Consider the following 18,503-nt stretch of genomic DNA (forward strand, 5'->3'; position numbering starts at 1 on the left):
TTTTTGACTTTCGACGCTATCTTTATCAGTGATCATAGCAAGCCCAGTATCAACTCTGCTTCAATCTGCAGGATGCCCTTTTGTTTCCTTTTTCACAGAATTAAAGCTTTCTACAAATTTATGTCTCCTCTTTCATCTGCCATGGCACACCCGCCAGTCTGCTTCCTATCAATGGAAAGGTTAGAAGGTTTAATACTACTCAGTAAAAGGAAATCTGTATGTATGTGGGGAGATCCTTCTTGCCACACACCTGCAACAGTCACCAACTCGTTTGTTTTCTCGCCTGCCACGCCGGTGCCGCAACTTCACATGAAATCTCCCTGTCATCACAGCCCTGTTTTCCAATCCGCGTTTCAGGGCAAGCAGCTCTCACAGCCGCTTAGCTCTTGGAGCAAACACCACCTCAATTATCGTCACGGGCCGGGGACCCCAGCACCTCCCTCTTCCTTCCGCAACCAAACACCCTCCCCGCGCAGCTGCGAGTGCGAGGTCTACTTCCGCCTTGGGACCACGCCTCCCGCGGCGGGGTTGGCTGGCCGCTAGCCAATAGTAGTGCTCGGCGGGCAGGTACCGCGGGCTCTAATTGGTTTGCTGGGGAGGGGGTGGGGTAGTTGGTGTGCTCCCCAGAAAGCCGGCGGAACGGGGCCGGTGGCGGTCGGCTTCGTGGGAGCAGGATGCGGCTGCGTTCGGGTGTGTTCGCCTCCTCCTGCCTCCTGGTGGAGGTGCTGGGGGTCGCGCTGTTCCTCCGTGGCTTCTTCCCGGTGCCCGTCAGGTCCCTGCCCCGCAAAGGGGCTCGCGGGGACCTTCCCGCCGAACCGGCCCCGCCCGGCCCAGGTAATCAGAGCAGCCCCCTCCTCCCCTCCTCTGTGGCTCCTGCTCGCCAGGGCAGCTGGCCTGCCTCACCCTAGGCAACGCTTACGGCTGTCACCTCCCGCCGAGGTAACCCTGGCCCGGCCCGGGGCGGTGGGGTCAGGGTCGGGCGGCGAGCCTCAGCGGGGCTGGGTGTCGTGCTGCTCACCATCGCGAGTGCACTGTGGGTGTGTGCTGGGTCACCGCGCTGCGGGGTGCAGAGGCGGGAGCAGCCCGTGCGAGCAGGCAGGCCAGCTGTCTGTAGCCTGTTTCCACATTTGCTTCCGATTAGAACTTCACTGATTTTGCACGTAGTTCTCGGTCACTGGCAGCAGAGCCTGCTGGCAAAAAGGCCTGAACATCAGCTGTCACATTTTTTGAGGGTGTGCTTTTCTGTCCTTTAGTCCCCTTTCCCAATCCCGGTGCTCTTTAATGGAAATCTATTCACATTAGATAATGCCGTTTCAGTTACAATGCTTCACGTGTTTGCTGTGTTAACTTACTGGTTGCACTGTGCTGGAGAATCGTTGTTTCTGTGGTGTGTGAGTGTCTTAATGCCACTTTAGTGATACTTTTGACACTTCAATAGTGAGGAAAGCAACTGCAGTAATAAAGGTTTGCATCACATTCTGGTCAGATTGCAAAATGCACAGTACTACTGTTCATTACTGTTTCTCTGAAATCATGGTCACTACAAGTCCTGCTCAGTATTTCTTAGCTGAAACTGTGAAATCAAAGTTTTCAAGCATCTCCTTAATGAAAGGTCGGTAAAGGATGTGCTGATATATATCTGTCTCGCATGTCCAGTCACAAGTTACATTAAAATAATGTGAAAAAGAGGAATGTGTGCTTGAAGGAGTGTTTCTCCATGTTGAACCAGTGTTTGGGGCTTGGGAGGAACTTCAGGATCAATGGACAGCTTTGTATTTTGCACATACAAAACTCTTGCTCAGTACCACCCCTTACGGTTAACTTGGTGGAACAGGACTGTAACTGCCAAACTGGGCCTTTATCTGCGTGTTATTGTTAATCCTTCTAAAGTATATGACATTATGCGTGTTGGGACAGGTTTACTTAAATTGTGAGAAAGAGTGGAGGGAAGAGAAGGTTGTGTAATTTAGAGCATGGTGTGCTGATACCAGTTCAGCAGGAACACTGGAAGAATCTAATCTGGTAACAGTGTGTGGATGCTGCCAAATGGCAGGTTGCTGTTTAGCTGGAGATTACCAAGACTGTCAGAGATGTCTGATAGGCTGCTGTGAGTGAAATGTTCCATTCACATGTGATTATTATCAGGAGACTACCATAGTAGGGGACTGTTTGGCTGGGAGGGAGGTGTCAAGACAGCTGGGTTTTGAAAAGACTGCTTTGAACTGAAGATTATGAATGTGTGCCCCAGGGTTCTACGAGCAGTTTAAGTTTAGGCATGTCACTAGTACTGTAGATAGACGTAGGCAGAAATGGAGTGACAGTGGAAGAAAACTTCCTTTCTGTAGTTCATGAATGACAGTTTGCTTGCAGAGTTATTTCTTGGTCTGGATTGTAAACTCTGAAGGCAGAAGATTTCTAACAAAACCATGACACAGAAGGCTTTCAGTCTACTTTAGAGCTGTTCAGAAAATAATATTTCTTCAGTGCTCTAAATTTCTTGAATGATTCACTTTGTGAGTCCTGACTGCCATTGAATTCATGCTGTCTTGCCTGTGGGATGACTGTATAACAGTGAAACCTTACCTCATTGTGGTAAGTTTTTGGTAGAACCTCTAGTTTTCTTTGTGGCTTACAGAAGTTCAGGTTGGTTTAAAGTAACTGTTTTCTAAATAACCATAGCAGGAATGAATGAGCATGTCACATGCCAAGAGTTGCACAGTGTATTGCTTTAAGCTGTCTTACAATAAGTATTTTAAGGTGCCTTGTCACTGAGTCCTGTTTCCGCTTCTCAATACTTTGACTCACTGAGGAATAGCACTGTAAAAGAGAGTTGTGAGAAGGATGTATATGTAATCTGAACATTTTTGGTGTCCAACAAGTTTTGTTTCCCTAATCAAGTGGATAGGAGTAAATGCTGAGAAAGATTTAACTAACAGTATAGTACCTCCAGTTGGGCCTTCACTGATAGCTAAAGCATGTCCTCTAAGTTGATAAATCAAGTCCTGGAAAAACAACATTATAATTTTAATCAGGGTTGCTGGCACTTAGCGATTTGTTGTTGTTGAGACTTCTTCCCCCTGTTGTGCCGCCTTCTCCAGTTTCCTTATCTGGACAAAATCGCTAGCAGTAATGAGTCTCTGAATGTCAATTTATTGATGTTTGTCTATCTACCCAAACCCACAGTTTCAGAGTTTGATTTTTTTCAGGTTTGTTTGTTAGACACAACATTATCTGTGATCTTTCGAACTTGTCAACCACTTACACAGAAGCACATTTTACTGTGAAGGGGTGTAAACCCTCTAACTTTATATAATGCATGTACTGAGAAGCTGATTCACCACAATATTGTTTAAGTAGAGATCGGTGGGTAAGATCCGTTCTGCTTCCATTTTGTCCTTCTGTGTGTTTTTCTGGTAGAGATATGGGACCTTTAGAGGTTGGGCCAAAAACTACCACTGTAAAAGCCAAATGTCAGCGTGTGGACCAAGCTCAAGGGAAATGAGGAGCTGCTGCAGCCAGCATTAAGTCCATAAAAGAGAAAGAGGTGGGCTTGAAGGCAAGACAGTGCCTGCTGCCTGATGCACAGCAGCATTTTGCTTTGCTTGCTCATGTAGCATGTTCAGGGGATTCTGGAATTGGATTTTCACCCTGAAGCTGCCATCAGTGAACAGTCCTGGCATACAGGCCTTGAAGTGTGCCAGTGTGCACAGATCTTTTCCCTTCAAATTTCAGCGGACCTGACTATTTGTAGTTCTCATGTTCTCTTATGGTGAGATTTGATTGGGAGGCCTTGATGGAAATGGAGAAGTGGGTATTGGCACAGGTGAATGCTGCATCTTTTTTACTAATAAAAGTTATCTTTCAGATATATGTAGTTCAGTTTTACTAAATTAGCCAGAGAGAAGGTAGCAACTATTCCTTCTTATTCCTTTGAGCATTCTCCATCTCACAGCTTTTCCATCATGATGCTTCCCATTGTGCACTCCATTCATATTTTGTTTCACTTCCTGGATGGTGTATTGGATTTTTTGTTGTGTCATTCCTGTGCTGGATGGCGTGAAAACTGCTTCCTCTGATTTCTCCATAATAGAAATTTAGTACAGAAGTTGACCTTTAACATGCGTTTAGCCATTGTTAAAATTTGTTAATGACTTTTAATACCCCTTTTTTTTGTTGCTGTTTAGGAATGGTTTCTAACTGGACCAAAATTCCACCACCACTTTTCAAAAAAGTTGTCATTGTGCTGATAGATGCTTTGAGAGATGACTTTGTGTTTGGGTCCAAAGGTGATCAGTTCATGCCGTATACTAAACAAGTTATTGAAAAAGGGACATCCTACAGTTTCATTGCTGAAGCGAAGCCACCCACTGTGACTATGCCTCGAATTAAGGTAAGTGGGTGTTTTTTTCCGCTTAGAGTAGTTTCTGTCTTAAAAACTGAGAAAGTTTTTAAGGGTGGGTTATATCATATGCTCGAAGTTGGCATAAAGGGTACGTTTGCTGTGTTACTGCACTTTGTCGCTGGAACTTGCTTTGCTGTAGTAGTGTATGGGATAGAGTCCTGATTTTCTGTGCCCCAGAGGTTTTTCCTGAAGAAACGGTCAGGTCGGAGGTCAAAGGAATGTAGAGGGGGCTGAACAAGAGGAAGAAGTGGCAGCTTCAACTGAAGTCACATTGCCTTGTTTTTTTCCTTAGTTGGTAGCTCTGTGGTGGGAAGGTCTGTGAGAATCAGCCAAGGGCAGTTAAGGCGCTTGTGCTGGCATATAAGTGATTGATATAATCTTTTTACTTATAATCATGGGAAGGCAGTAGCTTCTCAGTTATCGCATTTTCCAGTTGTCTTCTATTCAAGAGCATGTTCATTGCTATTTGTCTGTGTTCTTATAACTTCTGATAGGAAATCCAGTTTAGTGTAAATTTGTTTTGTCATAGGGATGTTTTTGCAGAGCTTAAAAATGAAACTCTGCCAAATTCCAGGTAACTAAAATACGTATTGTGACTGTGTCATCAAAATACTTGATCATCCAGGCTTCTCAGCAGTGGATCAGAGTGACATTTCTTGCATTGAAGAAGCTGAGGGAATGAGCTTTGGTAGATCAGCTGGTAGGTCAGTGAGAGAGTGAAGGGGAGACAGCCTGGTAGCTCTTGATAGGTGGACTTCATTACATTTTCCAGAAGATGCTTAATTACTGTTTTGAATGTGCTTCCACTGTTATTGTTATCTTAAGTCAGTTTACTTGGGTCTTCTTTTTGGTGGTTTAGTGACTAGTAAATGAAGTGAATTTCAGCTGGCATACAAAGTCTTTTTGCTGTCTGTTAATTAAGAAAATATATTTTTTACCTTTTTTTTGCAAAGAAGTTATAATTTCTAATATCAGCTAGCACTGTATTGTGACAGGTGATGTGATGTGGCATTGCAGCTCATGTGTTCTTTTTAATTTATTTTGTTTCTTCGTTGAAAATATAAGTTCTCTGCTGTCTACTTCATTACTTTGTCTTACACTAACACTGTGTTCTGAATTCTGGAAACTTTTTGGTTTCTGTTCATATGTCTCCTTTATTTTCTTCTTTTATGTAGGCTTTGATGACGGGTAGCATACCTGGTTTCATTGATGTTATTGTGAATCTCAACTCTCCAGCTCTTTTGGATGACAACCTGATATGGCAGGCAAAAACAGCTGGGAAAAGAATAATCTTTTATGGTGATGATACTTGGGTTAAATTGTTTCCAAAGCATTTTGTGGAGTATGATGGAACAACATCCTTTTTTGTGTCAGACTTTACAGAGGTGAGAGGCTTTGTATAGTCCCAAGTTAAATGAGTACAAACATAGTTGCAACTTCTAAGAATGAATGAGTACAACTATCCTTGTGTAATACAAACCTGACAATTAAAAACAAAATTGCATTTATGTATTTTCAGTATTGGCAATGTGGAGATAAGTGTTTCAGTCCCTTGTGCATATGCTATGGGAAGTGTTTGGATGTGTCGTGGTTTAAACCCAGCCATGCAGCTCGTTCACTCACTCCTCCCCCTTCTTCCCTCCCCCCCCTGCCCCCGAAGGGATGGGGAGGAGAATCGGAAGAATGTAACTCCCATGGGCTGAGATAAGAACAGTCCAGTAACTAAGGTATAACACAAATCACTACTGCTGCCACCAATAATAATAATGATATGGGAAATAACAAGGGAAGAGAATACAATACCACCCGCCAACTGATAATATCGAGCCTGACTGAGCAGTGAGTCAGCCCTTCTGGGAGGTAACTCCCAGTTACCTTCTGGGCATGACATGCTGTGGTATGGAATACCTCTTTGGCTAGTTTGGGTCAGGTGTCCTGTCTCTGCTTCCTCCCGGCTTCCTCTACTCCCTGACAGAGCATGAGACTCACAAAGTCCTTGGTCAGGCTAAACATTTGAGCAGTAACTAAAAACATCAGTGTTATCAGTGCTGTTCCCAGGCCGCAAGTCAAAACCACAGCACTGCTCCAGCTACTAAGAAGGAGAAAAAATGACTGCTACGGCTGAACCCAGGGCAGCATGATACAGTAACAAAGAGCATGCTACTCTATAACTTCCGTAACATGCAGTAGTCTCACAAAACTTGTGTTAAGAAGTTACACCACTTCCACTATCCATGTTTCTGGTTTGCTATCACGTTTTTATTAGAGTGTGCCATCTTTAAAGGGCCAGTTAATATATAATCTCATTCTTGTGGTCTGACAACACCAACCTGTGTGGTGTGGTCAACATGCTGGAGGGAAGGGATGTCATCCAGAGGGACCTTGACAGGCTTGAGAGGTGGGCCAGTGCCAATGTCATGAAGTTCAACAAAGCCAAGTGCAAGGCCCTGGACCTGTGTCAGGGCAATCCCAAGTCCAGAGAAGGGCCATGAAGGTGCTCAGAGGGCTGGAGCACCTCTCCTGTGAAGACAAGCTGAGAAAGTTGGGCTTGTTCAGCCTGGAGAAGAGAAGGCTTCGGGGAGGCCTTAGAGCAGGCTTACACTATCTAAAGTTAGCCTACAAGAATGCTGGAGAGGGATGTTTCTTAAGAGTCAGCAGTGATAGAACAAGGGGTAACGGCTTTAAACTGAAAGACGGTAGATTTAGATTATATATTAGAAAGAAATTCTTTACTGTGAAGGTGGTGAGGCACTGAAAGAAGTTGACCAGAGAAGTTGTGGTTGCCCTGTTCCTGGCACTGTTTAAGGGCAGGTTGCATGGAACAACCTTTGAGCAACCTTGTCTACTGGAAGGTGTCCCTGCCAATGAGAGGGGGCTTGGAACTAGGTGAGCTTTAAGGTCCCTTCCCACCTAAACAATTCTATGATTCTTAGAGCCACACTTTCTATAGCATTGTTTTGCTTTTGTAATTGCAATATGAGTAGTGTTTCAGTATGTTATCAAACAGGGAGCATAGAAAGTAAATGAAACAAAAATGAAGACATTTCTTATTCTGGGCTTGCTGGAAGAGTAAATGGTTTGGCAATTCTAGTTTGTATTTCGAACCTCTGTGTTTTGTAAAACCTGAGGCTATCAACCTGCTGCTGCTGACATTAAGTATTCTTATTACCATGTTTAAGGAAGTTAGATAGGTCTAACGTGTGCACTGGAAGACACTTTTAATTGGTTGCAATTACATGTCTCTCAAGCTCATTAGTCAGAAAGCATAAAGATTGCATATAGTCCATTAAACAGAAAGCTTTTTATTATTTTTTTTAGGTAGTTATATCCAGAGTCATCAAAATGGTGTTGCATGTGAAATTTTGTAAGGCTTCTTAATATCCAGGGAGAAACATATGCAACTAAAAATAGATTGTGAACCTAAGCGGGAGAATATATGAATTAGGCCCCAAATAACACTCTTTGAATAATTCTTCTTTCTTGCTATGTTGCCAATTCTTTCACCTACAGCAAGTACTATCTTTTTGTGTTTGCAAAGTAGCAAAAATTGAGTGGAAAGAAGGGGAGTGAGTTTTTCCCCTTGTGCTTCCAAGCACCAAGGGAGGTTTTTCCCTATACTTACTTCTGAAGTGATAAATCAAGAATGTGAAGGATAGAAGTGACTGAAAATTTCTTAAAGTAGTTATTAAAAGTATCTGTGAAAGCATGGCAACCCATTTTCTCTGTTTCTGTGTAATCTGGTGCCTCATGACCAGAAAAACTGAATTGGGGTGAAGAGTCTGTTTTGTAAGACAGATTTCTTGACTGCCTGACATTGAACTAATCAATCTGATTTTTTTTTTTTTAATATTTTTTTTCCCTGTTAACATTGTGAGTGACTCTAATGCTCATCAGCTTTTACAGAATTTTCATGGGTAGTATGATCTCGTTTTTCTGTGCTTTATCCAAGACTGAAACAATTTTTACCTTTTAATTATTTTCCTTTTGTTTCTGAGGTTGATGATAATGTTACCAGGCATTTGGATAGAGTGTTAAAGAGAGAAGACTGGGATCTCCTAATACTGCATTACTTGGGCTTGGATCATATTGGACATGTGACTGGACCAAACAGCCCATTAGTGGGAACAAAACTGCGGGAAATGGATAACATCCTGAAGAAGATTCATATTTCTCTTCTTTCAAAGGTAATATAGCTCCTTCTTGGATCAATTTCTGTTAGTTGTGGACTAACTTTAAAATGCTTGCTTGGTTGTAGGTGGTGGCTTGTTTATTTTAGACCAAAATGGATATTCTTTTGTTCTTTTCCTTCCCTGACCATTCCCCAGTTTATGGTATATAGTAGCATTTTTAAGGATTTACTGACTGACCTTATAGCAGTCTCTTCTGAATAGCTGTGGGAAGTAACTCCGCCTTGGTGTGCAGGAAGAGGAGAGGAATGCATGCCAAAATTCTCATATCACTCATAAATTAAAATGGTGGTTGGTGTGCTTTCTGGTACTGAAATTCAGCAGAAGGACTAATGGGCATGTGTACCTATTGGCTCTGATTTCTACAGTTGTGAAGTCATACCTTATGCTTAGATATTGGAAACATTAATATGGAAATGATGATTGTAAGCAGCATTTTTCTTATGTTAAATGTAGCACAAATTACTAAAGCTGAATCTGGTTTTAGATATGGAAATATAGGATGTCACTTAACTAAATAGTCTGGATGTTGAAATACTAAGTCCTAATTTGATGTGGCCTGAAGGTTTTTTCTTGTTTGATTCTGGCAACTGCAGTTCACAGTAGCTGCTCACAAAATTTTAATAGTATTTTTAGTCAGATACTATTGTATGACAAGAGAGATTAAATCTGCTTGTGGAAGCTGTGATTTAATGAACATTGCAGTGGTTTTGCTGCAGTCTGTTAGTATGTTTTGCTTTTGTCCAACATATGCAAACCTTTATCTCAGTTTTAGAATACAGAAATAATAAAATCACTACTTTTGGAAACAAGAAGTACTGGTAATAACTAAACATGACAAAAAGCTGCTTTGTTATGGAATGAAAATATTTATTTTCTGCTGTCTTTGTTAGCTTGAAATAGGGAGAGGCTTCATTTATGCTTATGTTTCTTCTTTTTTTTTTTCAGAAAAATAAACATAATTTGAGCTCAGTCATGTCATATTTCTACCCCAAAAGCACTTGAGAGACTAGAGACTCTTAGAAATAGGATTAATTTTTATATTGCTTCTATAATACTTATATTTACAATATTAATAATTTAGCATTTTTATTAAAAACTTCATGGAATTGAAGAAATGGAGGGGCGAATACTTCTCTGATAATGCTACTGCTCCTGGACATCTCATTTATTTTTTATTTTTTTTCCCCCCACAGTACGATTATTTAATCCTTCAGTTAGTTTCTTGTGACTCTCTGTGTGGCTGTTTTTTAAAGCTTTTTTGTGGTTTTTTTTTTTTTTTTTTTTTTTTGAAAGGTGCTGAAAAGTATGTGGCACACATATGTGTGCCTTAACTGTTAAAAATTAATTTTATTGTATAGCAGTTGCAGATGACTCTTGTAATCTGCCCCAGGTTTTGTGAGACAATTTAAAAAATGGAAATTATTTTGAGAAATATTCATGTGTGACAATAGCAAAGATAGTGAAGAGTTATGTATGCGCATCTTGTTTGTGCAGTATCTCTAATTTTTTCTGTGACTTGCAGGAAGAAGCCTCTCTTCCCAATTTGCTAGTTGTTTGTGGGGATCATGGGATGTCTGAAACAGGTAGTCATGGTGGTTCTTCAGCTGGAGAAGTGCACACACCACTACTGTTTATCAGCTCTGCTTTTGAAAAGAGAAGTGGTAAGGATCAAAAAATCTTTGACCTTTTTTAGAACACATTGCCATCTCTATATTAGCTCTGGAATTCTTCCTGAAAATTCTAGAGATATCTGGCAAGGTCATTCTGTGTGACCTAGAACTCTAGTTTTAGCCAGAGTTTGGACTTGTATCATGGTGCAACCATGACCTAGGCTTCTCTCCCACTGAGAGAATTGGGTAATTCTCAGATGGTAACCTTTTGCAGCACTGTCTGCTTGAGTGTTGAGAGCTACTTGAGTGTTGAGAGCTAATGTGATCTGTTGTCAGGATCCTGGGATAGTGGTAAATGGATAGGATTAGAAATAAAATTCTGTTTAAACTGAGTTTTGTCGGTCTTGGCTAGGATATTTCCCTGGCCTCCATTCTTCCATCTCAGAGAGCCAGCATGGAGGAGTGAATGACAATTTCTCATTCTGAGTGTAACAGGAAAGAGGAAGAATTGCTTTTCCTCTGTGAATTTTTATCTGTGAGTTTATCTGTTTCTGAAACTCATTTTCTACTTGTGTAGTACAGCTTAAGGTAAGAGGCAAGAAGGGAATGGTGTGGTAGAGAATCTTTAATCTAATATGTAGTTTTGTTTAAATAAAATCCTTGACTGAGTGAATTGGTGAAATGTAGTTATACCAGGACTGAATATTTTCTTCTAAATAGTACTTCCCTCTTCCTTTCATTCTGCCTTTTGCTCATGTCAGTCTGATTTCCTTGTTTTTAAAGCCGAACCTTGTTTGCAGAACCTTGCTTTGTTTATCTTGCTAGAGGTTTCTGCAGCATGGTGGAAGTACATTTATCTCTGTCATTTATAAAGCTGTTATCCAGCTACAATAGAAAGCATTGCTTGAGGAGTCATTGAACTCTTTTCAGATAAAAACCCAAAACAAAGTCAAGAGCTGACCATAGTGCTCAGGTAAGTTTTTGCTTTATAAATTTCATTGTTATGTGTTAGGAATCAGGCCATGAGAGTGTAGATTCTGTAAATGCAATCTCCTATTCATTGGGATTAGTTTCTGTTAGGTTTAAGCCAAACATGCAGGTTTTACAATACAGTGAAATACCTCTGTTCACCTGTCTTTGGGATCAAGTTTGTGATTTCTAATGATGCTCATGTAAATACACAGCAGCTTTCTCATTGCTACACTAATCAGAATTCTAGTAACTGCTCCTTATGATCCTATTGTAAACAAAATGTACTGTGGTTTAATTTGGTAGATCTCAAAATAGTAATCTTGTGGGCTTTTGCATTTAGTATGCTGTCAGAATATTACTTGTGTAGCCTTCTACAGGAATGTGTCACCCATGATTGGTTAAATGCGTTTGGTAGTTTGTCTTTCTTTAACCAGTGAAGAACTTGCCTTTAAAGATGAAATCTGAAAACTGCTGACGTGCAGGCACTCATGCAAAGAGGTTTTAGGGATTATAGACGGCATTCTGTACAAGTATGGGATTAATCAGAGCTGCATGAGAAATGAGAGAAGTTCTAATGCTCTTAAAGGGACCCTTGAGAGTTATAAAGACTGCATATAAAATTCTTCCTGTACCGTTCTTAAGTCAAAACACTCAGTGCCTGGAGTTACAAAGAGAACAAAGAAAAAGCATAATAGAAAACCAGTGTTATATAACTACTAAAGCACACAAAGAAACAATTGACAAGACAAACTTAAACAAAAGATTACTTACATTCGTGAAATCATTCATATGTGTAGATGTCTGTGGGACTAAAGGCTAATCCATATAACTGCAGGAAGGTAACGGCATCCTGCACAGAACTCTTTAAAAATCCCGAGGTTTGCCTGCACAGAGCCATGGATTTGGGCTTCAGCATTCTTTATCTGACCTCTAATTCTGTTTGCCTAGCAACCTGATATTAGTTATATCTTGAGCTGTTGTCATTATCAGGAGCCTTCCAGAATGCTGTCAAGATTATTTTAAATTCTCATTCTTTGTACATGCATTAAATTAGTCTACTGTAGTGCTTTCTATTTTTTCTAATGTAAAAGTTATCAAACCCTCTTATGATGTGGGCTGCAACTTGGTATTAAGGTGATCTTCCAGACCACCTGCTTTTTTACTGGTACAATATTAATGTTGTGTTTATAGCAGTTGCTGAGACTTGAGGAAATTTTGTTTTTACAACAGCAGAGGACAGCAGCTGAAAAAGATCACTCAGCTCTTTGTAGATTACTCCAAATAGCTGATCTAACACCAATGGGAAAAACTTTGAAACTAACAAGATGCCAGCTGTCTCTGGAGAAATAGAATGGACCTGTTACTGAAACACTTTCTTTTTCCTTTTTTGGTTGATTCTAGGTCCTCTAACACAACCTGAACTTGTGCAACAAACTGATTTAGCTAGCACTCTGGCAGTAGGTCTTGGTCTACCAATTTCAAGGAACAGTGTTGGGAACCTTATATTGCCAGTTGTGGGAGGCAGGACAATGAGAGAACAACTGCGTTTTGTGCACTTGAATGGGTTCCAGCTTAGTAGACTGCTGCAAGAGAATACACCTGCGTATGAAAAAGGTAAATTGGGAAAGAAAATGTTACATGTGCATTGTTTACAACATGATGTGGGCATTTACAGTCAAGAGCATAACATGGACTGCAAAGTAGCTATTCAGTTGAGAGTAGTGTTTGGAGAAATGATACCGAGTTCAGTCTTTACTGTAACCTACTCTGGCACTCTGTCTCTACACAAAGTTGTTTTCAATGACAAATACTACTGCTATGAGGCAAAAGAACAAAAATAATGCTGAGAGAATAAGATTAAATTGACACTCCCAGTGATGTGAAATTGTAGTGGTTCCATAATTGATATTTTTAAGGTAACCTACATACAGGACTGATTTTGAGCTATTTGGAGGAATAGCACAATGGAGTTGAATTTTCTAGTTTAAATAAAAGCATACTACAGATAAAGTTAGGAAATAATTAGGGTAAGTTATGTTTTTATTCGTTCTTATGTATGAATTTATTTGGAGTGAAAATGTAGAAGACTGCAGAGTTGCTTATTAAAAATATGTGTGTGGATGTGTGTGTGTGTACTTGGAGAAAAGAGTAAAAAACAAGTGGAAAAAATAAGCCAAATCTGGCAAAATGTAATATATTGTAATGAAGCATGTTGCAAACTGCAATATAACTAGGAAAGCTAATATGATAATTATGTGGAATAAAATTGAGTTGGAGGATGAAGGAAGAATATTTTACCATGGGCATTAGAAGAAGTTGTCTTAAAGTGACAGTGAAGCTTGAAGTCCTTGTCACGATTTATAATGTTGAATCATTAAAATAACTGGATGAGAATGCAGAGCTGTGTTACAGCTATGAATAATTAAAGTAGGTAACATAAAGTTTAGCAAGATGATTACTGTAGGTCAAGAATTAATTATCTTTCAACATCACAGTTTCTAATCATAATTAAACCCTGTCCAGGAGAGTAACAAAACAAATGCTGCTCATGGTAGCAACATGTCAGTAGCAGGACCCATGTTTCTTCGATTCCGAGTTGAGTTTTTTTTTCTGCACAGATTTTCTCACTTAACCTGTTTGTGTCAAGTGAGGAAAATTAAACTGTGGTTGGAGTTTAGGATATGGCTGTGTTACTGAAAATTCCAACACAAAGCTCCATCTCACAGTATATAAATACTGTGAAAAGCTGGAGCTTTTCACCAGCAAGCACTGGTGAAACAGACTGAAGTTTCTAGTAGCTTCTGATTTACGTCTTCACTTTCATTTTATTTTTGCCCAGGAGCAGCTTAATTTCAACTTGTAGCTTTAATCTGAGAAATTTAATCAAAATTGATGAGGATGGAAATGTGATAAATTTTTATGCTGCTCTTGCTTTGCGAAGTGCTATGAGAAGTGCTGCCATACTGGAAAGGGGTTGGGAGCCAAAGCACCCCTCATGAGCTTCTCTTTCTTCAGTAATAGACAGTCTTAGTAGCAACTCAGGATTAGTGGACAAACACCGGGCAGTATTTTTGTGGGTGTCTGCTACAGACAGCCTGATGGGAAGAAGTAGTAGCTCTTCAGACAACTTGAGAAAGCCCCATGTTCACTGTCTGTATTGCTCATATGGTGCTTCAACCATCCTCTTGCAATTTAGGCTGGGTAACGGGATGGTGAGATGGATTGAAGACTGACTCAGCTGGTGGGCTCACAGGGCAGAGTACCTCTTCAGCAAGCCTATACACAATTCAGAACTGGGAGGAGCGGTTGGTACAGTAGATGGGTCTGCTGTCACACAGAGGCACCTCAGGCTGGAGAAAAGGGCTGAGAGGAACGTCTTTAAGATTCAGTGGCAATTTGGCACTGACTGGCTCAAAAGCAGCCTGATGGAGAAGGACAAGGGACTCTTAGAGACACCAGCTGAACATGTGAAAGGGAGGCACATGTGGGGTCCAGTTCTGGGCTCGCCAGTGAAAGAAAGGCGTGGATGTAATGAATGTAGTGAGTGCAGCAAAGGGCCCTGGAGATGATGAAGGAATTGGTATATCTGTCATACAAGGAGAGGCTTAGGATGCTAGGACTGTTCAGCTTGGACAGAAGACTCAACAGGGATTGTATCAGTGTAGGTAGTATGTGATGGGAGGGAATAAAGAAGATTGAACCAGGGTCTACTTTTTGGTGGCCAGTGAGTAGGCAAGAGGCAGTGGGCATAAATTGATATACGTGAAATCTTGTTTAAATGGAAGAAAAATCTTTTTTTATGTAAGGGTTGTCAAGCAGTGGAATTTGATGCCCAGAGAGGTTGTGGAGCCTCCATACCTGGAGATGTTCAAGACCTGACTGGACACAGCTCTGAGCAAGCTGCATTAGCATATCCTGCTCTGAGCATTTGGGTTTTATTTGTGCACCATCGGGACACTCTTTAGAGTTGTGCTGACAAGTCTTGGGCCAGACCATCTCTTCCACAGACGAGGTGTCTGCCACTTTCTTTAAGGGAAAGAAACTCCAGAAGATAACCTAGTTAGACATCTCACTCACATTTGCTGCTGCAGGTTCAAGCTTTCCAATGCTGGTTCTTGGCTACTAACAACTGATGGATCATAGCATAAATGATAAATGCTAAGAGAAATGCCTATGACTGGAGCCTCATTTTAAAGTGAGACATACTTGCAGGGGTAGCCTAAACTTTGTTGCTGCATTTTTTATTTTTTTTTTCCTAGTTGTTATTGTTTTTCAACTCTTCAGCACAAAAAGAGTAGGTTCTGCTGAAGGGGAAAACATGGGATTCCTGCAGAGGCTATTGTAATTTGCAGCACAGAGATAGGGCACCAGCTATCAATACCTTGAATATGATGACTGAATCATGATAAGAAAAAAATCACCCATTGTAAGCTATAGCATAATGTATACATTCATTCTTGGAGCAATGTTCATTCCCTTTTAAATGGAAAAAGATGAAGTTGGATGTTGATTAAGATGAATCACAGTCAGCTGGAATGGCAGAATGACCTTTACATGCTGTTTTATGAAGAAGACATAGAGTGCTCTTGATTCAGCCACTCCAATGTTAAGTACAAACCAGAACAGTACATAAAAATTCTGTATTGTTCAAGTGTGCTTTCAGTGTATCTATTTAATAAAGAGCAGAATGGAGGCAGATCAGTAACTTCTCTCCTCTCCCCTCAGTGTTTGTTCATGCAAACATGCATTTTCAAACCAAGAGCTCATGCAGCATTTCATGGGATTTTGAGATACAGAGGAATCTTCATGGTTAAACCTATTTTTAAGTAAATTTTGAATGAGAAACTTGAAGCTCTACTAAAGGCCTCATTATCTTGAGAATGATTTTTTGAAACATACTAATAAATGCTAATGTGAGGCATTAGCTTTTCTTTTGATAGAGATGGACACATGCAGCTAAAAAAATTTGAAAAGGAGGATAAAAACAGCTGACAGAAATGAAGAAGCTGAATGGGGACGTATCTAGAAACTCGGAGAGAGTTAATATCTCAGTGTAAGGTAGGCAGCTGTAGGTAGTAGTGATTCCCTTGTTCTGAACTTCTGAACATGCACCTGAATGATGAAGCAGGATTGTTACAGGATTATTTCTTTGAAAGGCACTTCATAGTGGAATGAAGAGTCACGCTTGAGGGGTAGTTGGATGTTGTTATTAGAATGAATCTCTTCTTTTCAATTTGGAACTAATCCTGAACTTGTATTAGATGCATGTGTTGATTGAAATAAATTGATTCTTACTGGAAGATTTATATATTGAAACTAGAGGAATCACTTGTATGTTATCCATTCTTTTCTTACAAGTATAACTTTCTTTTAAAACGATTCCTGTGAGTGGAACTAAGTGAAACTGTTACCAAACAGATGCTTGAGAGGCAGAGCCATTTGCTTGCGATAACACTGCTGAAGCAGAAATTGCTAGTGAAATACTATGCAAGTAAACCATTGCCAGTGCTTTGGGAATCGTATAACTAGCAAGCTTGCTTTGGATTTTGCTCCAAGTTTATCTTGTGAATATCCCATGCAGAAATGACTCGCAAATGTTACTCACCAGATACCTGAATACTTCTTCAACAGAGTCTATGACCAGTCTCATTTTATAGTTACTGCAAACAAATGTACCGTTGAACAGATTATCATTGGAGCTCTCAAAGGAAATTTGGTAGTCATGGTCCTTTATTCCTTTCTGTAGGATCTTTAAATCATTTGCTCAATGTATCTCAAAGATATAAATGTGGATTTGACTAAAGCAGCCCTCTTTCTTAACATGAACAGTATGGGTCTAATGGACAGTTTTATGGGAAGAGGTTGGTTTAAGGTTGCTTTCAAGGTAGGTTGGATGGAGCTTTGACCAACCTGGTCTAGTGGAAGGTGTCTGCCCACAGCAGGGGGTTGCAACTAGGTGATCTTTAAGGTCCCTTCCAGCCCAAATCTTTCCATGATTCTCTGAACTGCTAAGGGAGATGAGAATGAAATAAAAATGTTAAAAGGAACAAAGAGGTAAACTGAGCATGAAGAGGGAGCAGAACAGGAGCAGAATATCTGGAGAGTATTTATTTAGATTTCAAAATGTAACTTGAACTCATTTCAATGTTCTGTTTAATGAAATAGTGTCAACTCAAATCTCAATTTGAATAGTGTCATTTCAAATCTTCAGGTCCATTTGTTTAAAGCCATTTTAGAGGATCCTGTCTAGATTTCTGGATTTCATCGAAAGTATGAATATTTATCTCACTTCAAATACACTGGAAGAGGAACTTTCTGTGGAATTCACTGTTCGAAGAGCTACTGTAGGACAGTGAAAGGCCCCATGAACACTGACAACTATCTTGGTATACAAGTGTTTGCTGCTGGCTGAATTGTACATTTTAGCAGATACCCGCAAGCCTCTTACGTCGCAGAATCAGCATGCTTTGAGATGACTTGGGAGACTAAACTGGACATTCAGTTAAACATTACTTTCTAAAATTCTAACTTTGAATTCAGTAGATCACAAATTGTCTTGCAATGATAAGAGACTTACAAATAGTAAGCACAGTTCTTTTGTAACTGCACTAGAATCGTGAGTAGAAATACTTCATTCATCTTCATTCACTTGAAATAAAATCTAAAATTTCTGGGTTTGAGAATGCACTTTTGCTGAAAAGCCTTAGCAAAAAACATGGTATTTTTTTCCCAAGTCTGATATACTGTTGATCTACCAGGAGTAAAAATTTAACTGTAACTTAAGTTCTTTTGACACCAAACCTTACTTCCGTCATTGCTTTAACCCTTGTCATCTGAAACTACACAGCAAATGTGTTGCCCTCCTTTTAGTTAAGAAAGTAAGGGTTGCAGGATGGGAAGATGATATCTATCTAAATCTGCAATTTCCAGATTGTCCTTTTTTTCCCTTAAGTTCTCATTAGCTTTCAAGTGAAATTGCAGGGAAATAGCAAGGGTTATTAAAGTGAAGTGAAACTAAGCATATATTTATTGCAAATAATGAAGATGTATGTGAATGTTCACACATAGCATAATGTCCAGTGAGATACAAGTTTCTGAAGGTTATGCTCATGTTTTCTTCATGGTGTTGACTAAATGCATACTGAATGAATCTGATTGCATACTATACACAAATGACCAATATTTTAAATACTGTATGGCATGTTGGACTATGGGGTGATGCCCTTATAAAGTGAGAGAGGAAACATGTTTTAAGTGCTTTCAGGAACAACACCATTTTTCACATTTAGAGTAATACATAGAAACTAACCTAATTGTTCTATTTAAAAA

At 40.0% G+C, this 18,503-nt stretch overlaps 1 protein-coding gene across 1 annotated transcript in view; it reads left to right on the forward strand.

Annotated features, from left to right (window-relative positions):
- Positions 1–674: 674 nt before the first annotated feature.
- The window catches only part of PIGG (phosphatidylinositol glycan anchor biosynthesis class G (EMM blood group)), a gene marked incomplete at its 5' end in the record, with an annotated part of 84,880 nt that continues 67,051 nt past the window's right edge, over positions 675–18,503 (forward strand). Inside the window, 6 exons of the mRNA XM_080638097.1 lie at positions 675–834; positions 4,185–4,390; positions 5,578–5,787; positions 8,398–8,586; positions 10,115–10,253; positions 12,576–12,788. Coding sequence (XP_080494223.1) covers positions 675–834; positions 4,185–4,390; positions 5,578–5,787; positions 8,398–8,586; positions 10,115–10,253; positions 12,576–12,788 — 1,117 coding nt within the window. The remainder of the gene's footprint in view (positions 835–4,184; positions 4,391–5,577; positions 5,788–8,397; positions 8,587–10,114; positions 10,254–12,575; positions 12,789–18,503) is intronic.

This window comes from Psittacula echo (assembly GCF_963264785.1).
Source record: "Psittacula echo genome assembly, chromosome: Z".
Taxonomy (NCBI): domain Eukaryota; kingdom Metazoa; phylum Chordata; class Aves; order Psittaciformes; family Psittacidae; genus Psittacula; species Psittacula echo.